The sequence below is a fragment of the Argiope bruennichi genome, chromosome 7 (genome assembly GCF_947563725.1).
Source record: "Argiope bruennichi chromosome 7, qqArgBrue1.1, whole genome shotgun sequence".
In the NCBI taxonomy this organism is placed as follows: Eukaryota; Metazoa; Arthropoda; class Arachnida; order Araneae; family Araneidae; genus Argiope; species Argiope bruennichi.
This window is the reverse complement of record NC_079157.1, coordinates 49,835,799-49,853,403: the sequence shown is the minus strand read 5'-3', so window position 1 is coordinate 49,853,403 and position 17,605 is coordinate 49,835,799. Positions and strand designations below refer to the sequence as shown.

The 17,605-nt window shown below is 28.3% G+C and overlaps 1 protein-coding gene across 4 annotated transcripts in view; it reads right to left on the bottom strand.

Annotated features, from left to right (window-relative positions):
• Nucleotides 1-17,605, bottom strand: part of LOC129975884 (beta-1,4-N-acetylgalactosaminyltransferase bre-4-like) — a 187,578-nt gene that overhangs the window by 86,162 nt on the left and 83,811 nt on the right. Inside the window, exons 1-2 of one of the 4 annotated variants that reach the window (XM_056089150.1) lie at nucleotides 14,827-14,926; nucleotides 2,607-2,971 (exon numbers count right to left, since the gene is read on the bottom strand). The exons of 1 other annotated variant lie outside the window; for it this stretch is intronic. In XM_056089150.1, coding sequence (XP_055945125.1) covers nucleotides 2,607-2,971; nucleotides 14,827-14,864 — 403 coding nt within the window. In that variant the 5' untranslated portion in view covers nucleotides 14,865-14,926. Of the gene's footprint in view, nucleotides 1-2,606; nucleotides 3,100-9,924; nucleotides 9,975-14,826; nucleotides 14,927-17,605 lie in introns of those variants that run through there. 2 more of the 4 variants (XM_056089152.1, XM_056089151.1) reach the window with 2 other exon arrangements.

The window sequence follows — 17,605 nt, the reverse complement described above, 5'->3', positions numbered from 1 at the left end:
CAAAAAAATGCTCGCACAACAAATCTATGATTAGATCGACCATAGCCATTTTATCCAATGAGGAATCTCGGCTCTTGCCAAAGGAATCTTAATAACTTATTATTATGGTTTTATTTTAGTTTTGCACAAAAAATTAATTATAATTTTAAATAAATTAAAAGCAAACACATGATTCGGATTTAAATGTACCAACTATCGATTTTGTAATGTTTCATAAACATTATATTAATTCGCAAATATTCATAATTAGAAAGTCAATGCACAATATCATAAACCATGTGTGTAACAGATGTTACCTACATTATTAATGATACTGTAGATAGTTGCATGCTTTATCGCATTTTAGCATTAAAGTTTCTCCTTTAATAGAGTGCTATATTAATAGGAATATTATAAACTGATTATTAGTTAGGTACTTTCGTTAGTCCATATGTATTGAAAGGCCAAAGTTACAGTTACAAGGGTGCGGACAATTATTCCAGTCCGGGGTTGTCCAAGTTTATTAAGGTTGCATAGGGGTCAACAACATCGAGCATGTTAAACGTATATGTTGCATGCGATTTCTGAAGAATAATTTTGTAGCCCAATTAATAATACAGATTAAAAAATCGTCAATAATAACATATGAAATGTAATATGAAGGATTTCTAATTATATAACACTAACTTATAAGTTTAAGCGAAATGACATCGTATAAGCCCCTTGGACAGTATTTTTTAGCACTAAAACTGAAGAAAAAAACTGAAACAACAATTTTAACTTCAAATTTCTGGAAAATATCTATTTTCTCGAAATTTCCCGCTGAAAACAAATCGTTTCCTTAAGATTAAATCTCAATCTTATCTTTAAATAAACAGATAGTCAAGCGGGATTCGAAAAGAAAGCAAAATTCATCACGGATTAGATGATTAGATGAACGGATTAGATGATCATAAAAGTTTTAATGTTTAAGGTGAATCCATTAATGGTATGAAATTTTGTAATAAAACGGTGAAATATTTCCTTTAAGAACAAAAATGATTCGTATTCGTTTTGTCATTTCAGAAGGATTAAATTTTAAAGTCATCTTGTGAACAAGAAAAAGGAATGATTTGAGAAGTAAAGAAAAAATGCCAAATTTCAACAAAATAAACAAATTTTAATAAAACAATCATTAACTTTTTATGAAAGTGGTTTTTGAAAAAATTTCCCAGAAATGACAGTTTCTCATTTATACTATGCATATACAGAGAAAAAATAATTGTTTCATTAAATTGTTTCACCGTTATATTTGGGCAAATTAGTTACTTTAGCCACTTCTTAGTTAGAAAAAACATTGAAATAAGTGTCCTTGCACATAAAACTATGATAGCTCAAAAGCAGAAGAAGTTTAAAGGATGATTTTTATTTAATTACATTAAAATCTCTTTTTGAAGCAACAAAATAATTATTATGGGACACGCATGGTAATTCTGAATCGAGGCTAGATGATGAGGGCAACATCTGAATCGATACATTCCAAACTTCCGCCCCACATCAACATCGACTTTTGATCCACAACACCAGATATATGACAAGCGTCCAAGCATATGACAAATTTTCGGCGAAATCGGATCTCGAGCTAGGCCCTTCCTATTTTGAAACGGATACATTAGGAATGGCTCACTGCGGCCTATTTGTAATGTGTGCTCAATTTTATCAATATTATATATATATATATATATATATATACAAAAGTATTAGAATCAAGTTAATAGGAAAAACAAAAAATCAAATAAAAATTAAACCAAATAAATTATAAAAAAATAAAAAAAGAATCCGGCCTGAAGACTTTTTCAAGGGTCACCCTCAGGCAGGGATTCAAAGAAAGGGATTTTTTCTGTGAGGAAATACAGACATTGTCTAATAATGATTCCTCGTGACCCGAAAATCCCCTGAAATTATGCTCAAGAGATATACCATTTTAACAGAAAGGAAATACAAAACAATTTTTATTTTTTTTTATAATTTTTTTGGTTTAATTTTTATTTGATTTTTTTTGTTTTTCCTATTAACTTGATTCTAATACTTTTGTATCAATTCATCTGTGTTTTAGAAGTAGCTGCAATTGCGCTCTCTAAATACTATGAAGTTCTTTTTTGGTTTTAGTTTAAATAGGTTATAAATTTTAGTTGCGATTACGAAACTGTTTTGTTTTGTTTTCATTTTAGTTTCGTTTTCAAACTTTTTCTTATTTCAGATTAGTTATATATATATATATATATATATATATATATATATATATATATATATATATATATATATATATATATATATATATATATATAGGTGCTTCTACTTCATAAATCAACTGATCATGTTAAAAATTTCAGTTAAATAAAAATCAATTATTTGAAAACTAAGAAACCGCCGAAGAGAACGTGATTAACAATAGAAAAGAGTCCTTCATAGTAAAAATGAATAGAAACCATTCAAAATTTTTCGGACAAACGAAGAAAATCGAAATACAATATATAATGCAAAAATGTATTTTTTCCCCTTTCTAATTTGCATCTTATAAATAAGGACACCTTCCGAAAACACACAAAAGCAAAAAAAAAGTAAAACAAATTATAAATTTCACTTACACAGAGGGGGATCTTTGCAATATGACCGTTTAGGTCGCTTCCTGTCCCCCATGGACGGGTCTAGCTTAGGCATGACTATCCAAGAGGAGTGTTCCATTTCTTCCGTCAAACCACCTGCTAGATTTTCTAGGATTCGTCTGATTCTGACTCGTCCTGCGGACTCACTGACGAATTTCTCCAAGTCTGTGGATGCCTGCTTATACAGTTCCTCGTCTTCTTTAGGATTGTTGACGATAAGCTGGAGATTCTTAGGGCGCACAGGTAGCCGCCCCAGGAAGAAGCACATGCAGCAAACCCAGAGGACGGTGAGGGGCACCAGAAGAAAGAAGGCCCACCAACCATTTGGCCGCCCCAGCCTCTTCATGCTACACGGGAGGGCCACACATTACTGTTCACTCTGTTATAACAACGGGGTTTCAGTCTAACTTCTCTTTCTATTTATCATGCAACTTCAAGAACAAGCGTAAAATGTTCTATTTCAACGCAGTTTGTTCTATAAATACCAGAAAATAAGTATTTTACTTGCAAATATTAGGAAGACGTACAAGGTACTTTGTTCTATTCGTTCAGCAATACAAGTTCTTATAGCCACAAAACAGTTATTTTACGCATTACTTTATTAACACGTACACTTGTTTTACGCATTTACAGTTCTATTCTTTAAAGCAAAGAATATTTTCTTCTTTCAAAGAAGAATTTCACGAACATACTCCGGATATTTTGTTTCATGCAGTTTAACCTGCACTACATGGAACAATAGTAATTTTATTTCCTTTGATTAAACATTTACTAGTTTAGGACTTTGCCATAAAAACAAACCCACCTGTTGAATGCTTACTCTATTGCACGAAAGCCATGGCCCTAACTAGCAAATAGCTCTAATTTAGAACAAAATGAAACACCGCGAATATACTTTTACCTACTGAAATCCATTTTTGAGCTGTAAATTCCAAATTTTTAAGTGATAGACTAGCAGAAATGTGCGCAACACAGCCACAGCGAACAAACACTGCTCTAGTTCTGCATTTCCTAGCGTCTCGAGTACTGCTTCGTCACTAAATACAAAAGAGGAGGAAAAAGGCGCTTTTCGCGTCGTCATGCCAGAAATGAGAGTTACAATTTTGCAATCTCTGTCATCCAGCTAAATCATATCGCCGTCACTTAGCTAAAACAAAAGAGATAACAGTTGGGTTACTGACTTAATCTTATCACACCTGTACAGACTGGACAATGAATGTGTGTGCACTTTGATTTGTCTCGACTGAACCGTTGTTTCTCATTGTTTAGGTGGCAAAGAGGACTGACATATTATCTTAATATAAATAAAGGTCGTTGCTGCTATGTATGTATATATGCATGCATAATTCCACATTTCCTCTTAAGCGGCAGGGCCATTTCAAGCAAACTATGCATACTTATTTGTTTCAAGATAATAGAAAAAACATTATCATTTTTTCAAAATTAATTAAATATTCAATTAATTAGAAATTAATCGACATATTATTGTTTCTCTATAGTAAGAAACAAATAGTCTGGCTAAAATATTTTAATACCATCTTAAAATTGAATATTTAGCCACTTCTGCATTGTACTTCTTTTGACTGTTTTTAATTTTTATATATTTTAAACACATTAAAATTGACGTTAACTTTTTTTAAATTTCATTTTTTTCTTAACATTAAAGGCACCAAAACATTAAGAAAACTCTTAGTACAGTACACTGCCGTGTATCCGGCCTAATGTGGCGGAAGGGCAGACCGGATAACAAAAAAGCCTGATAGACCGGTGTTCTATGAACTCATTTATTTGCCCACCAATACCAATAGCCAAAGTTTTTACACCAAATGTATTACGTATTTTCGCACTTCTTATTGAGTACTAAACCCTCCATTTATCTCAAGTCATAAAGAATATGAACGCCGCCCAATGAATCATAAAAACAATTGCCGGTAACGTGTCGATTTAAAATAGAAGACTCTGTACTGGTAGGTTATATATGTTTATATACTGCACTGCATGTTTCAAGAATTTTTTAGAAAAAAGTAAGTTAAAGGATTTATACTGTTCACATTTTAACATAAATTCTGCAATGCTTAACTTAAATGTAGGAATCCTAAGCGAAACATTAAAGTAAACTGTAGGCCTAGTTCTCAAACTGATTTTATTTTTCACTAATAAATGATTACATATTATATATATATATATATATGAAAACGTAATCCTAAGATAAGAGTCAAAACTTACAGTTTTTAGTTTTGAAAAAGTCGTTAAATGGATTAATGTTTCTGTAATGCCTTCCTCGTTTAATTACGATTAAAGAAAACTAGGCCAGATAGTGCAGAAGCCGGATAGTCGCGAACCGGATACTCGAGAGTGTACTGTATTCTACTATTATTCTTCTAGTTTCTATTTTATTTAAATGTATATCTTTTTGTTCAGCTTCCATTTGTTTCAAAACAGCAGTTTAACAATGTCGAAAAGCTGGCCTAAGTCAATTGCTCAGACGAAAGCAAGAAAAGAAAATAATTTTGTAAGCAAATGAAACAGATGTTCGACGACAGCAGCAATTTAAAGCAAAGATAAATTAATTAATGTTTTGCATTTTTCCCACAAAAACTTCTAAGCACCTAGTTCCGGGAAAAAATGTGCACAATTTTAAAATTAAAAATTGTGTGATATCAATTTCACTTTTGCGTAATGTTTCTCTCAAAATTATTATTTCATAAGAGAATTTAACGCAGACGATTCTGAAATAAATAAATTTCTAAATATCTTTTTGTTGGGACAACGCTAAAATTTTGAATTCTACCACAATTTTTTTAAAACTATCTCTTATATTTAAATACATATGTGATGGAGAAAAAAAAAAAAGGTTTTGCATATCTTAATATTTTATACAAAAGTAATTTCCTTATTAAAAATATTATTTTAATCTCAGGAACGCCGAGTATATTAACTAGCAATCATATAAAATTCATCTAATGTTTTCTAAAGTTGAAAAAAAACTTTTTTTTTTCTTTTAAAGAACTTGGAACAGTATTATTTTTGGCAAGAATGAAGAAGATGTCCTTTGTATTGATCATGTATTATTCAGTATGTGCAAAAGCATGACTAGTAAGAATAGTTAAATTTTTTTTTTATTACTAGTCATCTGTGATTTAAATAGAATTCAATGAAAAATCTCGACTACCGTTACAAAAAAGTCCTTTACAATGCGCGGAAATTGCTTTCTTCTAGCCTTTTAAAGCTTCTTTTATTTTTTTTTTCCAAGTCTGCATTGTTATGAATTCATGGGGTAGTTCTTAGAATGAAATTTCTATTTTAGAGGACATGACGCAGTTTCAGAATGATTAGAGTTTTCAATGTCCTCCAATATTTTTAGAAAAATTTCAAAAACAGATGATTCGTTAATATTTTTTTATATATTTCGCAAAAAATTTACTTATAACTTTTATGTTGTATTTTAAATTAATAGTTAAAGAAAATAAAGTTAGATTATATCTCTGATAAATTTAGTTTGTTAAATAAAAAAAAATCTATAATTTGAATTTTAAACTCAAATGATTAAAAATACTTTTTACTTTTTCCCTCTAATTCAGCGTTCCACAAAACGGCAAACAAAAAGTCGATTAAAGTAGATGCCTTCCAAATTCTTTTTTTTAAAAAAAGAAAAATATATTTTACAAATGCAAATATAAAAATTGCATTATTGAAGTTCATAAAAATAAATAAATAAATATATATAACATAAAAGAAAAATTTGAAGAAGGTTCAAAACTATGAATTTTGATTAATTAGTTCTGAAAATTTTTGAGAGATGAGTAAAATTGATTTGGAGAGTTTAATTTCAACTGTTTAAATGCTAAATGCTAACTAAAATTAATCAATAAAAGTAAATTTTTTTCTTTATTTTAAACTCAACAAATTTTAGTAAAATATTTTTCATCAAAACACTGTCCTGGAGATTTAAACTCAAACATTTATTTTATTAAATACACATATTAATTACTATAGCAAAAGTCAGAATTCTGACGAATGTTGATATCTTCCAGTGAATGTCGATATATATGGCGTATATCAATGAAATACAGAATATTTTGTCATATATTTATACATTCCGACTATCGCTGGTGTATATCAACATTCAAGGTGCATTGGAGGTAAATGCTGAATAAAAGTATTTTTTGTCAAGGCAAAAATGCAACTTTTTAAATCATATTTTATAATTAAAATGCATTACGACAGTCAAAGTCAAAATAGGAGAAAATAAGAATAAGTAACAGCACGCGTGGAACAAGTTTTGAACTCAAAACAAACAGCACTCTTTATATAAAAAAATAAAATTATACCTATAATAAATTTTCATAAAATTATACGATTTATTTTATAAAATCTTAATTATTGTTACAGTTAAAAAGCTGCAGTTCCAAAATTCCTTATCTTTACAACTGCAGTTACTCGCAGAACATTTTTTTTTCAATAACAGATTGTATAGCCCTATCCTCTACTTCTGGAATTAATTCCAAGTGTTTTAATTTGTAGTAATAAATAATATTGAATGACGTTAATCAAATAATTTATGTGTACATTTACTAATGGTATAATTTTCCTTTTTTATTTAGAAAGTGTTGTTAATTTACAATCAATAGTTTAATTTCATATTTTACTACTTAAACTTTCTTCCATTTCTACATATATCACAATGCGTTTTAATAAAAAAAGAAATTGATTTATTTTTTAAGTGCGAATGTATAAAAATGTAATTAATGATTCAGTATTTCGCCAATATTTGATTAATATCGCCAATTATTATTATTATTATTATTTGCAATGTAAATCTCCTCCTTTTATAATTTTCGTTCTCTCTTCCTGTTTCTTTATTTCCTATTTGCCCTGCTATTCAAAATTTACCTCATCCTTGTTATGTAATTTCGCGTCCTACTGTTTCAGCAAATATCTTCTTCAACCGACTTCTTTCTTTCAACAAAATTCTTCAAGTAACAGAATTTGTCATGTATTTTTCTTTTTAATAATATTAAATTCAGGAGGTTAAGAAGTATCGAGTTCAAGAACTCCTTCAGTTCTTCACTTCATATCGTATTTGGTATATTTCGGCTTTTGGACTTTCGTATTACTAATTTCCAACTGCAATTTTTTAAAAGGACCTGCAATTTCCCATAGAATTGATTTCTCACTTTTAACCCATTAAATGTCATGTCAGTCCCCGGTGACTGACTATGAAGTTTGCAGACAAGCGCCATTTTCCGGTAACTGACTTTGTACTTTTCATTAATACTACGTCAATCACTGTTAGGTGATAAAATAATTTTCATTCATGCTGTGTTAGTCATCGTTGACTGGCGATATAAGTTTAAAAATTATATTCTAAATAATAAATTTTAAATTCTTTTCTAAAATTAAATTCTATATGATAAATTTTAATTTGGAGATAATAAAATTATGCACCAAAATGCATGCACTCTTATCGCAACTATACATAGGTCCTTGGTTGGCAGCATATCTAAAAAATCGGGTAGGGGGCTAGGCAGATGTCAAATATAATTCAAAAGATTTTAAGAGTTATAAACATTTGTAATGTAGGTGACATATTAGATTTAAGTCATAAACATTTGTAATGTAGGTGAGAGATTAGATTTAAGTCATAAACATTTGTAATGTAGGTGAGAGATTAGATTTAAATTATAAACATTTGTAATGTAGGTGAGAGATTAGATTTAAGTCATAAACATTTGTAATATAGGTGACAGATGAGATTTAAGTCATAAACATTTGTAATGTAGGTGACAGATTAGATTTAAATTATAAACATTTGTAATGTAGGTGAGAGATTAGATTTAAGTTATAAACATTTGTAATGTAGGTGACATATTAGATTTAAATTATAAACATTTGTAATGTAGGTGACAGATTAGATTTAAGTCATAAACATTTGTAATATAGGTGACAGATGAGATTTAAGTCATAAACATTTGTAATATAGGTGACAGATGAGATTTAAGTCATAAACATTTGTAATGTAGGTGACAGATTAGATTTAAATTATAAACATTTGTAATGTAGGTGACAGATTAGATTTAAGTTATAAACATTTGTAATGTAGGTGACATATTAGATTTAAATTATAAACATTTGTAATGTAGGTGAGAGATTAGATTTAAGTCATAAACATTTGTAATATAGGTGACAGATGAGATTTAAGTCATAAACATTTGTAATGTAGGTGACAGATTAGATTTAAATTATAAACATTTGTAATGTAGGTGAGAGATTAGATTTAAGTTATAAACATTTGTAATGTAGGTGACATATTAGATTTAAATTATAAACATTTGTAATGTAGGTGAGAGATTAGATTTAAATTATAAACATTTGTAATGTAGGTGACAGATTAGATTTAAGTTATAAACATTTGTAATGTAGGTGACATATTAGATTTAAATTATAAACATTTGTAATGTAGGTGAGAGATTAGATTTAAGTCATAAACATTTGTAATATAGGTGACAGATGAGATTTAAGTCATAAACATTTGTAATGTAGGTGACAGATTAGATTTAAGTTATAAATATTTGTAATGTAGGTGACAGATTAAAGTTATAAACATTTGTAATGTAGATGACAGATTAGATTTAAGTTATAAACATTTGTAATATAGGTGACAGATTAGATTCAAGTTATAAACATTTGTAATGTAGGTGATATATTAGATTTAAGTCATAAACATTTGTAATGTAGGTGACATATTAGATTTAAATTATAAACATTTGTAATGTAGGTGAGAGATTAGATTTAAGTCATAAACATTTGTAATGTAGGAGACAAATTAGATTTAAGTTATAAACATTTGTAATGTAGGTGACAGATTCGATTTAAAAGATTTTAAAATAAAAGTGTATAGACTTAAAATGCATGTATTCAAAAATTTAAATTTTTGTTTTAAAAATATTTTTGGCCTAGTTTGTGTACAAGAATAAAATGAACTAGTTCTTGAACCGAACAATATATTTTTAAATAAATGAATAAAATTTATGTGGTAGTATGCTTGATATCGAAAAAATTGTTTAAGTTTTTAAGATGAACTTATAATAAAAAAATAAATCTATAACATCTATAATGTAAGGTAGTATTTACTTTTCTAAGCATTGCTTCAAGCTCTAAAATTAAGAACCTCTAGGGACTAACAGCATTTAGTTTCTAAAAAGAACACTTATAAGAAAAATTTTAGCAACGAATAATGATATGATTTTAAAATTTACCCAATAATTACTAGGATTATTTGAAAAAAAAAGGAACTCACTTGTGGAACCTACAGACAGCATTGAGTTTCAACATCAGATTGAAATTTAAAACTGCGAATTTAGAAAAAATAGAAAAATAAATCTTGGATATACTCGGAACAAAAGTAAATTCTTCTTTGTCAACATAAAATCGTAAAAAAAAAAAAAAAATCATTCAATACTTTTTTAAAGATAAATTTTCTTATCGTGACGTTTTATTAAATAAGTACACGTTGTGCCAAAAACATGCTGTAAAAGTGTTAAAATTTTTGTTTTATTAATAGCTATTAAATTTTTGAAGATTTCCAAATCAAATTCGATATTTTATTTAACAATCACTCACAAAATTCGGCCACATTTTAACGCTATCAGTAAATATAAATCATTTTAAAAGTTTGCACCTGTACATTTCCTCCATGTACATCACTGGTTAAGCGCGCATCCGAGAAAATGTCGCTGGAGTTTATTCAAAATAATTTGATTTATGTTAAATTGTTCCGATTTTAGGAAAAGAAATATAGAAAGAGAAAGCTATCTCTCTCTCTCTCTCTATATATATATATAATTTAGATAACATTGAAATATAGATAAATTTACAGGATAGGGAAACCGCAGAGACTAGTGGTAAGGGGTTGCTTTTAGAAGTTAGAGCTCACTTTCAGAACTTTCACGGTATTTAGTTTATAGATTCAAACAATCAAATAGTTATTTAAGTCATTTAAAACATTTTTCCAGTGAAAACTAGAACTTTGTATCTAATGGTCCAAAAATTAACGATTGAGCCAGGATTAAAATGGAAACCCTAATTATAAATTCAATTTTTTAAATTTTATTATTACATGAGTACTTTTTAATTCAGAGTAAAAAACACTTATTTGACGCTATGCGTAGATGATGCTTTAAGTATAAAATAATTTTCAACAGTAATCAAATGACAAGGACAATACTTGAATCGGTATTCCATTTCCCAAACAATGTGAGAGGCAAGAATTATTTTCGGATAGAAGAATTTTTTTGGGGAAAGGGTGGAAATGAATATTAAGAGAGAAACAAATGATTGAGAAACAGAAAAAATTAAACGAAATTTATTGCAAAAAAAAAAAAAAAATCACGAATTTTATCATGTGGCGTATAGTATCTAAATTTGGAGTGGATATTTAGATATCACGGAACACACATGCAGGTAAATTTAGATATCTAATCGTTAATTTCATATTAATAAGTTATTAACTATGTAATATAATAAACTTATTTCCAGGTAAAAAACTGATAAATATTTTGAGCATTTGAATCCTAAAAATGAAGTTACAAATCTGAAGACAGATATGAGAGAGGGGAGGGCTTAACTAGAGACTTGAGAGTCCCGGGGTAACAATACCTCTCTCCCCCTCTCCCCGTTTTATTGTTTCTCCAAGCCTTTACTACTTTTTTACTTCCTCATAAACAAAGAGTTGAAAAAGTATTTTAAAAAGAAAAAAGTACACAAAAAATGAATTCGAGATTTTGATGTATTTCTAAGTTTTAGACCTCATGAGATCGAAAAATACTTTTTGTTAACTCTACTTTTCTATCTATGAACACGATAGCACAAACACTCTTAGTGCTAAATGAATAAAATTTGCCATAGGAATTTCAGACCAAATTTGCAAATTTCTACCAAATTTTAAACGAAATCAATTCAAAGGAAGTCTGGCTGGCTGATTGAATACAAGTAAACTCGGCATCTGGAAGACGTAAAGAGTTGGACAGATGTTTAGCATCTAAAATGTAGAATCCTGTTACACTTTGAACCAAATATGTCAAAGGGTTGACTGTCTGTATGCCAATACTTTCGTGGATGAAAAGGTTATAACTCAAACTGACATCAATGAAAATTACCTAAATCGATGAATTTCGGTACTCTATCTTGTAATTACAACTGTAGTTCCATGTTAAATTTTGTTCCAATTAATCAAGATAAAAGGTGTCCCAAATATATATTTGTACAATGGATTCAATAAAAGTGCTAAATACACGCCAGACATCTAAGTTTGTAAATATTGTTGACCAATGTCGTGTAAGACATCCTGGTTTTACACAATATTCACAATTTTATGAGATAAGATTAGAATAGAATGAGATAAGATAAGATAAGATTATCATCGACGAATATGCCAGAAAACTGGAAACAGAACACTCCAGCTAGTTTTGCAATTTATGGATGATGTTTATATTTGATTTAATCGGATGATGTTTATATTTGATTTAGATAGATGATGTTTATATTTGATTTAGATAGATGATGTTTTCTTAATATTTAAAGTAACATTATGCATCATAATTGAAGGAAATGTTTATTTTATGAATGTCTCTTTGATGTGTCATCTTTTTTATTGCTCTTCAATCCCTTTGAGACAAAAAGAGTATGACAGTGCTAAATTCACGCCAGACATCTAAATTTGTAAATATTGTTGACCAATGTCGTGTAAGACATCCTGGTTTTACACAATATTCACAATTTTATGAGATAAGATTAGAATAGAATGAGATAAGATAAGATTATCATCGACGAATATGCCAGAAAACTGGAAACAGAACACTCCAGCTAGTTTTGCAATTTATGGATGATGTTTATATTTGATTTATATGGATGATGTTTATATTTGATTTATATGGATGATGTTTATATTTGATTTATATGGATGATGTTTATATTTGATTTATGTGGATGATGTTTTCTTAATATTTAAAGTAACATTATGCATCATGATTGAAGAAAATGTTTTTTTATGAATGTCTCTTTGGTGTGTCATCTTTTTTATTGCCCTTTAATCCTTTTGGGACAAAAAGAGTATAACTGAAACTATTTGATATCATAACGCAATATGAAACATGTGGATATGATTACAATTAAATTCTGACTAGCAAATTATTATTAATTTTTACACTTGGATTATAAAGATTTATGTATCTAACTTTTTAAAAGGCAAGCTCATTAATAATTTCTTTAATGCCTGTTTTCGGCTTTCATTTTCAATTTTTATTTAATTGAAATTCTTTATTCGTAATTAGATAAATAATTTTGTGGATGAAAAGTGAAAATATAACTATCTGTTGAATACAGCTATCGTATCGAAATTGTAATTTTTTTTAATTTTTAGTTTCTCGAATATGAAGTATAGAGTAGGTATAGTAATCATTAAAAAAATCCGAACTTTACGAAGATTTTACGAATCTCCATGTTTTACGAATACGAATTTACGAAACGAAGATTTTAACGGATCTCCATGTTTTAGACCTCTCTGAGTTCGAAACACAGATTTTTGAAAAATGTCCGCTTGTCTGTTAAAAAAATATCTAAAAAACGCCTTGAGCTAGACGGATGGAATTTGGTATATATGCTTAAAACCAAATTTTTAGATTTATTTCTATCAAATTTTGAGCCAAATCCGTTCAAAAATAGTCGGTCTGTTCGGATGTCCAAATATAATTTAACACGATAATTACGAAACAAAGGGAGCTAGATACATAAAATTTAGCACACAGATTTTCCTTCTATTCTATAGACATCTATCCAATTTTGAACGGAATCCAACTGAGGGTGACCGTCTGTCGGTCTGTACTTTCAGAAACCTGTAAACGCGATAGCTCAGAAATGTAATGACTTAAATATATCAAATTTGGTACTTGATTTTGGATTTTAAGCACAGCTTTGTGTCAAATCTTTGTTTCATTTGGTTAGGAAGAAAGTGACTGAAGCACAAATTCGTGTTTTAGATACTTTTGACCAGATGCTAGTGATTAATCGCCAAAAAACTCGCCATGATGAAAAAATAGATTCAGTTAACATGCTAAATTCACGCCAGAGGTTAATATTTCGAAACTATTGCATGTCAGTGCCATTTAAGGCGTTCACTGGGATAACATCTGTGTTACAGAATATACGAGAAAATTTTAGAGAGACGCCGCCGGCTGTTTTTAAAATAATATCTGAATAGATAAATAAAAAATCGATAGATTTTTTCCCCTTCATTTGCTGCATATAAAGTTGGAGCGCCCTGGTGCTTTGCCTTAACTGTAATTACCGCCCTGATAGATATGTATTATTTTTCAAATACATATGTATGAAATGTTCAAAGAAAGAAAAATTTTGTCAGAATTTCCATTATAGAAAGTACTTCACATTTCAAACATAGTTACATTTGAAGAAAAACTGCAATAATTCGATTTCTCTGAAAATGCCAATTTCAATTTGCTTGGTTTGAATTTTTTGAACTTCACTTTTTATTTAAATTTTCAAAATCAATTAAGTTTATTTCTATCTTGCTATTATCATTAAAAATGAGATATTTCTTTCACATTATATTCTAAAATCTATACAGAATTTTAATAACAAGAATTTTTGATAATATAGATAAACAAATTGCAATAGATTTTTTAGTGTTGAATTTTATGCTATTTCATTGATAAGAAGGAAATGGACTAACGGATTATACTAACCACACCCTTTAAAAATGCTCAAAAAAAATCATGAAAAGTTCTTTAAGTAATGAGAAAAGGTAGAATACGATAAAATCTCACCTTCATTTTTGTATTAATACAATATTTACGTCTTTATCTTAAACTGTTAAATATATATAATGTCAAATATAAAAAAAAATCTACTTCGAAAAATTAAAAAAAAATGAAATATTAAATATTTAAACAACCATTCATTAAAAAAAATTTAAGATTCATATGCACGAGAAAATTTAAATTATAAAATCTAATTCACTAAATACGTTAATATAATTTTACCATTTTCAAACCAATCACAGAAAGCAAACATATAGTTACAAAGTTTCTTAAAAGTCGCCAAATTGGCACCTAAACAAAAATCAGAATTATAAATCATAATTAAAGAGAGATCGTCTAAAGTCTAAATAATTTTAAAAAAAGGTCACCTTTTCACATTTTGATGGTAGATCACTAGCGGCGCCATCAATTCTCACTAAAAATCTGACATCATTTAGCCTGACTGTGCTGCCAAAAGATAAGCACTAAATTTTGACATAAGAAAATCAAACGGCAGGTGTTCAAATATTACCTAACAAGAAGAACGTTGATGGAAATGAAAACGGCAGTCTGAGTGAAGTTGTTTCCTCTTTTTTTATTCAAAAAACAACGCCATTTTGAACGTCAGTGAAATTTCACAACTTCGTTTGTTTATTTCATTATTATTTTTATTTTTTCCAAGTTTTTTGTTTTATTTTTATTTTTTTTTCAAGATAAATCTTGAATGGAAAGAAACAATTCACATATTAATTTAACATATTAAAAGCTGCTAGTATTGCAAACATAGCTGTGGTATGAATGTAGTATAAAAAGGAATAAAATTTGAAAAGACCAATCAATTATTTAAAACACATAAAAACATATTGAATTGAAATTGTTACATTTTAAGAATTAGTTTTTATATATTTTTTAATTACTTGTTAATATATAATGCAATAATTACCGATAATAATAATGCGATAATCAATCGATGCAATTTTTATCAAAAGGAAAATTACAATCTATAATAAAGAATTCAAATAAAACGGTGGATAGAATTATTTTATTCTTGTTTATATATATATATATATATATATATATATATATATTAAATATTTATATTTATAAATATTAATTATGATCGGATCTAATTTAAATAAAAATTGTTCTTCGACAATACAGGAAATAATACGCAATAAGCTTTATGGAAATAATTTATACTTCATATGTACATAGACATAGTAACAATTCCAACTGAGGTCCGATACAGCTACTGTCTAAACCATTAGAGATAAATAGAGGTGGTAATAAACTATCCCAACATATGAGATAGTAACTATCATACCATTCATAGAAACGGAATAAAATTTTGGTTCAAGGTATTTGGAAACATGCGCTCAAGAATCATATGAAAAATAACATTTAAAATCTAACAACAATGACAATTTAAACATTTTGAAATGACAACAACAACTTTTTTGTTATTGGAATGTGTTCTCCATAGCAAAAAAAAAAAAAAAAAAAAAAACAATAAATGGCTTTACAACGGCATCTGTTATAAGAAAATCAATCCCGCTAGACATTCTTAGAAGAAAAGAGAAAACTGTGATGTGCTTAACAGAGACATGAAGTTCAATAGATTCCTTTCGGCACGGAACGTGCTTTGGTTCTAAGCACCATCTGCTGCATTCAAATTGTCATCGTGGTTGAAATAGGTCAAGTAGAAAATTTGTGAGAAACAATAAAAAAAATTTTCTAGGTTTATTTTTTGTTGCTGTTATTGGTTATTTTCTCTTTTCTTCTTAATTTGTCCAGTGCTGGTGATCTTCGTACTATAGGTACCATTCCTATTTATAGTTTTTTTTTTTTTTTTTTTTTTTTTTTGCTATGGAGAACACACTCCAATAAAAAAAAATTGGTTTTGCCATTTGAAAGTTTTGAAATTTTGTCACTATAACTGCAAATGTTAGAGCTTAACTGTTGTTTTTCATATGATACTTGAGCGCATGCGACAAAATATCTTGAACCAAAATCTTATTCCGTTCTTGTGAAAGGTATAATATTTACGGCCTCATATATCGGGATAATTTTTATAATAGTTTAATAATAGTTTTTATAATCATTTAGTAATAGTTTTTAATAATAGTTAAATAAAATGTTTTATTTAACAAATTATATTTTTCCGATGGGGAAAAAAATCGGTTCCTGGCTTATCAGATATAAAAGTATCCGGTGCAATCAAGTATCAGTACTAATCTCTACCTGATGCAGCGGAGCCATGTATGATCCCAACTCTAATAATATATTTAATGATTAGAATTCATGATATAAATTAATTGAAGCGGCGATAGCTTTCATGGGGAGCAACGAACTCAGAGAACACTCCCGGTGATTGCTAAGAATAAAAGTGAATATATTAACTACCAGAAGCTGCATTATTCATGGACAAATATTCAGGCTTAGCTTTGTCAAAGGAAACTGATTACAATCTAATTCATAAGTAGATTTCTCCTCCCGTTTAAAAGGGTAACAATCGATATCTGAATTGCATGATGCTTAAATCTTATAGTAATTGAAATGAACTAAGGTTTTAATAGGATCTTCGTTTTTCATACTATTTAATAAACAGAATGCTGTACTAAAAATATATTTCGTTGGCTTAGTGATTAATAAAAAAAACCTTAAAAAAGAAGATTAATGTAAATGAAATCAAATCTATTTACGAAATCAAGGAAAAAAATTGTTCAAACTCTGCATAGTTTACTATAAAGGAAATATTCGGAAGAAATTAGATATTAGAAAAAAAAAGGGAAAATAAAATGCAATTTCGATAAATTTAAGCATTTTTAAAAACTTAATATTAATTTTTTTAATAAAAAATGAGTTAATAAGTTTTAATGGCTTTAATTAATAGCTGTTATTGAAATATCCATGAAAAATCGTGAAATTATAAGAGATAATTTTAGATTATTTCGTGATCTCTGAACTTCAAAAACTATCTTATGTCAATTGATTTTGCTAAAAATAACCTGAAAACAATCCAGGCTACCAGTTCTATGCATGCTTATCTTTATAAAGGTATTAATACACATTTTATTAAGAATATATATTATTTTATTAATTCTACATAAATTGGTGATTTTCGCATTTCCCACACACAGAGCAAGAGGATAAAAATCCCTAATGCGT